We start from the raw sequence: 9,889 nt of genomic DNA, 5'->3' as shown, positions 1-9,889 counted from the left end.
CTTATCTATTCTAAAATTTATATATACAGCAATTGTAAAATTAATTATAAGAAAAAACACGTCATTGGACTTGACTGCTATTGATAAACCTATCCCTTTCCTGAGTGAAAACTATTTTATTAGCAGTTAAGGGTATCACATGTGTTGGTTTTCTTCTCCTTCATCTGCCTCTGGACTTTAAAAACTCCCTAGAAACTCTAAGCGTGCTTATATTTTACAAAATATAGAAACATCTCTTTGAGGTTCAGTATTCATTCAGTCTCAAGGGTGTTGTGAAGTTTAAATTAATTAATGTCTGGTAAGCAGTCTGAAATCCTCAGATGAAAGGATCTGTATGGGCCAAATTCTGATCTACCCAATGTAGCTCGCATCGAAAGTGGCCCAAATACATTCTGGTACAAAAGATACCCATGAATCCTCATAATTTATTATTATACTACAAAATCAGTTCAGTTTACAGCACAAACCAGAAATTTGCTAACTGTAAGCACTGCAAATTCACAGTGGGATTTGAAAGCCTTGGTGGTTTCCTTCTGCCTCCATTAATTAAGATGCTGCAATCAAAGTTTAGATGATGACTTGTTGGTAACACATAAACTGGAAAGTAACTAAGACCCCCTCTGAAAGAGGTGACCAGTGCAGGAACAGCCTTAGACAAAAATCTTCCTTAGAAGGATGGAAACAGATTCAGGCAGGTGCAGACCTGTCAAGTCTCATATATTAAGGGTGAGATTTAGACGGACCCTTCCCTCACATTCCCTAACAGAGGGATGCTCCTTCCAACAAACTGAATGGGTAATGTCCACCTGTGCCTGCAGGAAGAAAAAATGCTGTTTCACAGGTTTCATTTTTCTGACCAAAACTGTGCTTTAGATCCTAAACTACCAAGAGAGCAAAATATCAAAAATTGCATTAAAATATCAGGCTCAGAAATTAGTAAATATAAAGCAGTACTCAAGATGTTTCTACAGCCTGCTCAACATGAGCATGTGCGACAGGTAATTGTCTTCATTCTCTGCAAGTTAGGGAAAATACTATTATCCCTTTTTATAGGCATGGAATTGATATACATGGTCAATGACTTCTCACAAGTAATCTGTGAGACGGTGAGGAATTCAACATGGGCCTTCTGCATCCTAAAGTTAAAACTATCTTTAAGAGTATGCGAAGAGGTCAATCTTCAGACTTCAACCCTGCTATGCCAGGAAGCTAGGAATCCTCCTTGGCACACAAAAATGTTTTGTCATTCAAAGCCAAAATCCAAAGGCTATGCCAGTGGCCCCACTTCTGCTGTCCACCGTAAAGCAGTCTGCTGGGATGCTCCAGAATTAAGACAGGGGGAAAAACAGAGCCCAAAGCATTTTGCCAGGTCATAGGCTTGTTCAGTGTTGGCTGCAACTGGATTAACCTGTAGCAACACTAAGACTGATTATTTCTTCCTTTCTCCCCTCCCATATTAATATCAACCAGAAAACTGATATAGAGGTCTATTAGGCCAACTGTAAAAGCAGCATATCTGAGGACTTGGCTGTATTCCTCCATCTTTACAAAAACAAACTTTAAAATGAAAAGTTAGAGGTTTACTTTTAATAATCTGCTTTTGTATCAGGCAGCTGGGAGAAGCCATTCTTAGTTAAAGTTATCTGAAGTAGAAGGGATATTCTGACCAAGGGAGAAGTGCAGAATTAAACTCCCAAACTTTGTAATTAGCTGACTAATCATTAAATTAGCACAAATCACCTAGCTATAACAGATATGTTTCATTTCAAATATTGCAACAGTGTCCCCAAAAAGTCAAAAGACAATTTTAAGGAAAACAGACTACAAAACATAAAATAAATTGTTATCTACTGTGAATTAATGTAAATACTATTTATTACTATAAATGTTAACTAGTAGTAATCACTTCGCCCTAAAGCGTCAATTCCCAAAGGTGAGATTACACTGTTTTTCTATGAGCAATTTCCAATTATGCTCAAACTTCTACAAGAAAAATTCTTTTCTGATTACAATGAGTTCTAAGAATTAAAATTGGATAATTTTGTCTCATGCATCACCAGGAGTAATAAAGGTTGTGGGTGTCCAAATGTTTCCTAAATGACACCTGTACATGTTAGGCTCCATTCAGTTTCTTCCCCCTCGGTCACATCTGCAGATCCCCTCTTGGCAATAATACTGCATTTTTTTAATCAATATGCCTTAAGCATGTTAGAAAGATAAGTCAGTATCAATATCCTATTATTATTCCTACTGTCTTCCAAAGATTTGTGTAACTCTTTAGAACTTAAATAAACCATTCTGATGATAATAAATGAAAAGAAAAAGAAATTCCTCTCTCTCACCTACATTCATTTACACATCTACAAAGAATAGAAGTTATGACAAATACAGCAGACAAAATTCTAAATCCCCAGTGAAACACAGCTGCTCAGTAAGGTGATGCCTTTGTCACAAAATTCATTTCAGGATAGCTCTGCACGTTAACGGCAAAAATGGATAGCTCTCTAAATGTCTAAGGATAGTCAATAAAAAAACCCATGACTACGAATAAAATACGTAAATAACAGATATCAGAGTCAGTATGACAGTCTTGGTAAACTCTGAAAGAGGAAATTACTAAAACAGTAGATTAAAATGAACAAATATATACAGTCAGCACTAAAATGCACAAAAGCAATATGCTGATATGTCTTATATACTCTCATCTATCTTACCATTTGTTGATAAAAGTGAGTGAGCTGCATTTTGCTGTGGTAACCACTTGATCTTGTTTATTTTTTCTTCTATCTCCAAGCTCTTCAAATAATCAAATTCAGGTTCATGGCTCTGGAAAGTGCTGTAAACATTGTACTCCCCCTGATTGTAAGGCTCATTTTTACTCTATGGAGAATAAGAACAACAAAACCATGTGGTTTATGATAGCAAAATATCTCCATCTCTTAGGAAAGGTGTATAAACAGCCTTATAAATATAAAAATATTGGAAGTGTAATTTAATTTCTCATTTAAAATTTAAAAATTAAATCTGTCATGATATTGACAGATTTGTTTCTACAGGAATGAAATTTCCTGTAATTATTGAAGCAACACTTAAGGCAGAATTTTTTAAGAAATGTCAATTTTTCAGGAAAACTTCTCTACAAAAGATACTGCAGATGGACCGAACTTAAAACTGAAACATAAAGGTAACACAGCAAAGGCATTGTTTCAAATTGAATGGTTCCACCAAACAGGCAAAACCTATTACAACAACGTAGAAGTAAAACAAAAACAACCTTCTTTTTCCTTAGCTTAGAATTTTGGAGCTTTGAAGCATTTTTGTTTGAGACAGCAAACTTCCAAGTAAAAGATCCTTACCCTCCTTGACTTCCTCTCCAAAGAGGTGACATTCTGTTTTACTGATCTTGAGATTATAAACAAGTTTGTTAGTTAGATCAAATTAAAATATTAAAAATAAAGCCAGGTTTTAGCAAGCTATTAAGTACTACACTGGTAACTCACATACCTCAGGTTCCCTTTGGAATATAACAACCCGACCCCCCTTGTCACCAGTAGCCAGCAGTTCTCCAGTGTGGTTGAACTCAACTGTAGAAATAATATCAGCTGGAGGGAAAAAGAGAAAAAAGGCAAATTTTAGACTGCTACTACAACATGAGGCCATTAGAAATATCAAGGACTCCACAAAAAAATGAAACAAATGAGGGATTTGAAGGAATACAGATGAACTCAACAGCAAGTCACTAATGCAAACAGGCTGCATGCCATTACAATCTGAGGTTGCTACACAGTGAAACAAGTGCAAACATAACAAGGCAAATTTGTGTTTCCAGTACATCTGCAGTTTGGGAGAGGAAGAGATCTCTGGAGAGGTGCTTCAAGATGCTTCAAGAAGAGCAATCTCAGGCTGCTACAAAGCACTTTTCAGTACTGGAGATAGCAACAGCATTGGTCTCCTGCTATTTCCTCTAGCAAGGACCAACATAACATCTCAGACCTGTTGCATGTATTATTTATTCTTCACCCTTTATGAGGGTTTTCCATATAACCTCCTAGCACTTTTTTTCTCAAATCTGTGCTCGAGCCAAGAGTGCAAAGGCAAAGTACATGTAGCCTGTCTTACCACATAGAAATGAAGGCAAAACCAGAACTGCTCACTGTGCAATGCTGGCAAGAGCCCATTCAAATCATCGTTTCTGGTAAATCATTTCAGCACCATAAAAATGTGTCATCAGAAGATAAAAAGATCCCAGTCTCCTTTTTTTCTAATTTTCAACAACTCCCTTTCCCTAAGCAACTGCATCAGCTTAAACAAGAAACCTCATCAAAACGTGAGGCCAGTCTTGAGTACAAATTACTATACATCAGGATGAGAAGGCAGAGAGAGACTGTAGGAGCAAAATAACTGGTTCTTCTGTTCGTACGACAGTAAATGCTAGAATCTTAATCCACGGTTAATCCTACACTATTAGCATAATTTAAATTAAAATGCCTAGTGCAGCAGTAAATTAAGAAGCCATCATATATACAATCACAGACAAATACAGGGTATTACTCAGAGACTGCATGTATGAATCCTCCATAAGGATCAGTATTCACTCATCAGAAACATGGGCCAGATTTTTAGAAATGTCAGGAGTTAGCAGCTCCCTGTTAGGCATAAAAAGCTGTGGTTTTAAACACGTTCATCATCCATCAGTTTATAGTGAGGACAATGAAGCAACAGTGGGCTAAGCTCTTTGGAAAACCTAGCCCCAAATGAGTTCACTAAAATTCAAAGGAATTGAAATAACAAGTGGATGTACCATTTACTTGGTACATTCTATGAATTGAAAACATCTGTTCCTATTCTTTTAATAAACTAGCAGCTGAGTGTTAGAAAGCTTCTACTGCCAGTAGCTCTCATCAGCAACACAGCCATCCAAAAACCAGATTCTTACTGGAACGTTATAAACAATTCACCATCTAAAAAAGGAAAACTTTACCCTACTCATGGTAAACAAAAATATCTTTTAGTTTTTTTAAGGAATCTTCACCATCAAATTGTTCTGTCTAAAAAAACCAGTTACAAAACCAACCAACCTTCCTCTTTTTTTCCTCCACACACTACATATGTAAAGGAGGAAGGAGAAATTGTAAAGCGTGTATGCAATTTTCTTATTTGCTGAATAAAATGTATGGATGTGTAGACTTTGAGAGAAATGGAACATGATGACTTACAATAATTTGTGTCTGAACCCAAAGCTTCTCAAAGTTAATGGCATTTGATTTTTATGTGGACTTCCACAGACTGGTCATTCTATAGGTAATAACCCCAAAAGCACTAGTCTTATTAGAGTACAGGAAGAGTAGAGAGACTCTGCTTATGGTAGGTGATGCTCTGGGGCTTGGGATGGGTTGAGTTTGATCTAAAAAATTGCACATTTTTTTTTAATCTAAAAATCTAATCAACTTTTCTGGCATGTAAAGTTCTTTTGTAGTACTTCCAGTGGAAGAATGTTCCTTGGGTATTTTGTTCTTATCCTGCAAAATTCATACTGATAGTAGGTGTGGGCTCCTGCTTATGAAATGATACCTGCATGACTTTACTCATTTCCAGTTGTATCTTACCCCAACCATACAGGCAGAAGTTCAGAAGTCTCATACCGACAGTCCTTTTAGGATGGAGACTCTTATCTTAAGCATGCAATGGGGGAGGAGGGTAAATGCAGAGGGAAGGAACATAATATCTATTAAAATATGTGTGTATTTGTGTGTGTATGTGTGCGCATGTGTAATGTATACGTGATTTTCTTAATGGGTCACAAAAGAATCAGATAAAATAACCGTGCAAAAGGAATGAATGACATTTGAATTTATATATGTGAATACACTTGCTATTGGCCTAGAATACTTCCACAATGGCATGAAATATTCTTCTCTATGGCCACAATGGTCACAAAATATTATATTGCACTTTATGGAGGGCATCAGCCAATGCCCAGTAAAGTCCACAGGAGTATTTGCACTGACTTCAATAGTAACTGAACCAGGGTTATAATAAAACAGCTCTGTACTTTTTTGATTATATTGCATTTGTCATTGAAGCATTGTGTGCAGTTAAGTGATTATTGTCTAAAGAAAAGTGGCTAAAACATGAAGTATCTGTGGGCAGGGTGTAACGATGTTGTTCTGAGGCAAAATTCTCTCTCCCCCAAGGTGTTTCTTCCAGATGCATCCCTCCTTTCTATTAGAAAAACTAATTCTGAACTGGAAACTACCTATCATTTTTAAATTAACTTGTTCTGAAAAAGAGCAGAGCCAATATTCTGACCTTAGAAGCTATGCAGCTGGCTTGTTGGTAAAAAAATTATCCTTGAATTGGAAAATCACTTTCATTGATCCTGTAAATAACAGCTGAAAACAACAGCCCAGAAAAAAAAATCTTATCCAATGTATCTGTCCAGCAGATGAACATTAGTCATGCTGTTTCCATAAAAAAGATTAGCTAAGCTGGCTTGTCCTAAGACAGAGGAGGTAGGAACTGAATCAATCAACAAAGCTTTCATACCCTTCTGCAGAACATTCCCCTATATATTTATCAATGCTGTAGCAACATCAGCCACTACGGTCTCATCCTGCAGATCTTTCCATTGGAGAATGGCCCCCTGAGCGTACAGAGCAATTAACTACCAGATTTCACCCTCTCCAGGATATACAAAAGCTCCACAATGGAAGAGCTGATGAATTTGCATGTACAGTAAGCTCTTGGCAAGGGATGGCAGAGATGAAAGACTCCTTCCAGCCGCCTTCTGCACCACACCTTCCCTATCTCTGCTGGCAGAGCCAAGCTTTGCACTAATGATTACGAGTATCAGAGACAGAGATAATTTACTGATTAAGAAAAATTATGGGTAACCTCAATGCCAACAGGCAAATGTTTCCAATCAGATTGCAAATCCCAACTTCTATTCAATATTTATCTTCCTACTCCATTTTTAAATTCCTCATTTTGTCTATGCAGAAATGTATATAAACTTGGATTTAAAAGTCACAATCCTCAACATTTTCACTTAGTGAAAAAGCACAACTTGGACACTCAAAATACAGATGCTGACTGAGAAAAGCAAACCAAAAACCTTCAAAAGATAAACTACTCTGGGGGGTACACACCTGGTCATCTGTTCCACAGCAAATTGTCCCAGCAGGTACAATGCATTGCAGACTTCATTCCCCAGACTAATTTTATATATCCACAGAAAGATACCACATTACTCTACAGCTTAAGCTGACGGGAAGTTTTTCCTGATCCAGTCTGAAGTATTTCACCCCATGCCTGCTAGTGACCTCTGCCCTTTCGTACCTCATTAACTAATTCCTCTCCAGCTTCACAATTTACACTCAATTCAAATTTACACACAATTTAAATGTGCTTTACACACAATTTGAATGTTGCATCCAACAGCTGCTGCCAAGCTAGATATATTCAGCTTTTCTAATAGATCTAAGTCTATCAATGCACATCTGTGCACACCAAGATATCTCTAGCTGATTGTACTGCTCTTCCCTCAACTTCATGAGTATCGTTCCAGCATGGACGCAGGCAAACGAACCCTCCAGCAGCGCTCCCACAGGCTCAGTGTGGGGAGGGATGAAACAAAGGTTGGTACACGTAACACAAATTAATTCTGGCCTTTATTTCACACCGTCACATACTTTTCAATGTTCACTTTCTAGCCTCTTACAGGTTTATTTTAAGGGTTCTTAATAGCTTATTCCTATAAAACACAAACAGGTCTAAATACCTTTACAATAATTAGAAAAACCTTATCTATATAATAAATCTTTGCATAATTTTGGGGAAATTTAGCATAATTGCATGCCACTCCCACCTCGTATGCACTCAGTGAAGCAAAGTCTGAACATACTCATCTTCATACTGTCTTTTGGTCAGAAACCTCAAGCAACTCTAAGAAAAGCTCAATTATAATTTTCTGTATGTTACTTTTACTAACAATCTGTCTCTCTGAGGCCTTTCATTTGAAGGCCCCAATATACTTTATTTTGCTTCACAAGATCAGGAAAGCAAAGAAAATTTCAAAACTATTTCACCCAACACAGAAATGCAGCTTTTTGGACAGCAATAGCAAGTTTTGAGGGCAAAAACCGCCATACAACAGTACAGGGAAAAGAAGATCAGAGAATATAATATCCTGTTGAATTGCAGTGTAAACCTGATAGAGAATTAAAGGATTTGGAATGGGCCAGAACACTGGAATTAACATCAGTACTTTTCTCCAGAAAAAGCTGTGAATTCCTACCAGCCAGAACACATCAGAACTTTATATCACACCCACCACAATCAGCATGGCAACGCTGTCGCCCGAGCTGACTGAATCAGCATCTAGGTCAGGCTTTTGTTGTGCGTGCTCCCAGTAGCTAGCAGGCAATCTTGTAGTCTACATTAGTTCAACCAAGTTCTGACCTGGCCTAACCTTGGTTTGTGAAATCCAGTAAGATCACAGCACAATCTGGCATGGCTGCAAGCAACGTTCAGTCATACTGATACAGAAGTCCCTGAGGAGTGTAATCTGGAAGAAACAACAAAGAAGCTTCCAACAAAGAGAGCCATAAAACAAAAGGACAAATGGTAGATAAAAGAGGAGCTGTGTTACAGTATCTCGTGTGAAGGGAAGGCCGTTACAGTGAGCTGTGCTGTCAGAATTTAGTTTAGACTTGGACCAAAAAAAAGGAAAAGAAAAAAATGCATGGAAAGAAAAAGCTTTCTATCTTTTTTTAAGCTGAAGTTTCAAAGGTTTCCTCAAGCAGCTAGAAAACAAGGTATACAAAACCTCAAAGGTATGAGGGTCAGATGAATCCTGTTTTTCTGAAATGGCTGGCAGAGAGATCCTTGACAACAGAAAAATTTCCTGTTTGAATCATCAGACTCTGTAACGCGCATTCATTCTGGCTCACAGCAGTGTTATTCACCATCTTGGATCCAGGGATTGTATAACACCAGAAACCACCCCTCAAAATTCAAGTAAACACAATGCAAAATCTCACACAGCACAGTGTCCACCTTGGCTGGGTCAGAAACTTAACGCTAAAAGCCACACACCAGAATCTACTGGTAGACATTTTATTAACCTACGCACAAACTACCTGATCACCTCTCCAAGTCACCAAAACTGGACACAAGCCAGCACACAGCTGGGTCGCCATGTGAGAAGGACAGATGAGAGAACAAGAGAGCGCAAGGATGCACAAGATGGAGAGAGAGCGAGCATGCAAACATGTTAAAAAGAGCAAGAGCATGAGAAAGGGTGCAAAAGAATGTACATGGGAGACCATATGCACACATGAGAGCTTGAGAAAGCATGAAAGAGCACAAGGAAATGCCACAGCAGAAGATACGAAAGTAGTCTGAAATGAAGGATCTATCAACCGCTTTGTCCCTGGGATTATCTGTCAACCTGGCAAATCTTTCGTTTTGCTTTTCTTCCTCCTTCATTATGGTTTTAAAACCTGATAGAGTTTGTGCTGCAAAAGTATGTTTGCTCCATGTTGTATGGGCAATGCAAAACACAACAGGAAGCTGAACTTGGCTAAAGCAAACTTTGAACATAGATGCTACTAGTGTAAGTGCTTCGGGCATCAGTAAAACAAGGTGCTCAATCAGTAACAGAACGAAATCCAGAGATGTGTGTCCACTACGCTTCATGAATTCATTTTCCTAACTGACACCCTGCCTGGCTTCATTGCTAGTAAGGACAAATATATCAAGGGCAAAATTCAAACAGCCCCATTTAAACCTGCCAAGCAAGAACAAGGAAGCTTATCGGGCTAAGTATCGCCTTTCTTCCCGAGTATAGCAATCTCTTCCTGATGTGAAATCCAAAACCACGGGGTTG

The 9,889-nt window shown here is 38.0% G+C and overlaps 1 protein-coding gene across 1 annotated transcript in view; it reads right to left on the bottom strand.

Moving 5' to 3' along the window:
• LOC104626698 (serine/threonine-protein phosphatase 2A 55 kDa regulatory subunit B gamma isoform) overlaps positions 1-5,640 on the bottom strand; it is a gene marked incomplete at its 3' end in the record, with an annotated part of 29,398 nt that extends 23,758 nt beyond the window's left edge. The window contains exons 1-3 of the mRNA XM_010294688.1: positions 5,607-5,640; positions 3,505-3,602; positions 2,715-2,880 (exon numbers count right to left, since the gene is read on the bottom strand). Of these exons, the coding sequence (XP_010292990.1) occupies positions 2,715-2,880; positions 3,505-3,602; positions 5,607-5,640 (298 nt within the window). The remainder of the gene's footprint in view (positions 1-2,714; positions 2,881-3,504; positions 3,603-5,606) is intronic.
• Between the last annotated feature and the right edge of the window lie 4,249 nt (positions 5,641-9,889).

Source organism: Phaethon lepturus, unplaced genomic scaffold, assembly GCF_000687285.1.
Source record: "Phaethon lepturus isolate BGI_N335 unplaced genomic scaffold, ASM68728v1 scaffold1419, whole genome shotgun sequence".
NCBI lineage: Eukaryota > Metazoa > Chordata > Aves > Phaethontiformes > Phaethontidae > Phaethon > Phaethon lepturus.
Note: the sequence above shows the minus strand (reverse complement) of the source record. Positions and strands in the feature narration are given on the sequence as shown.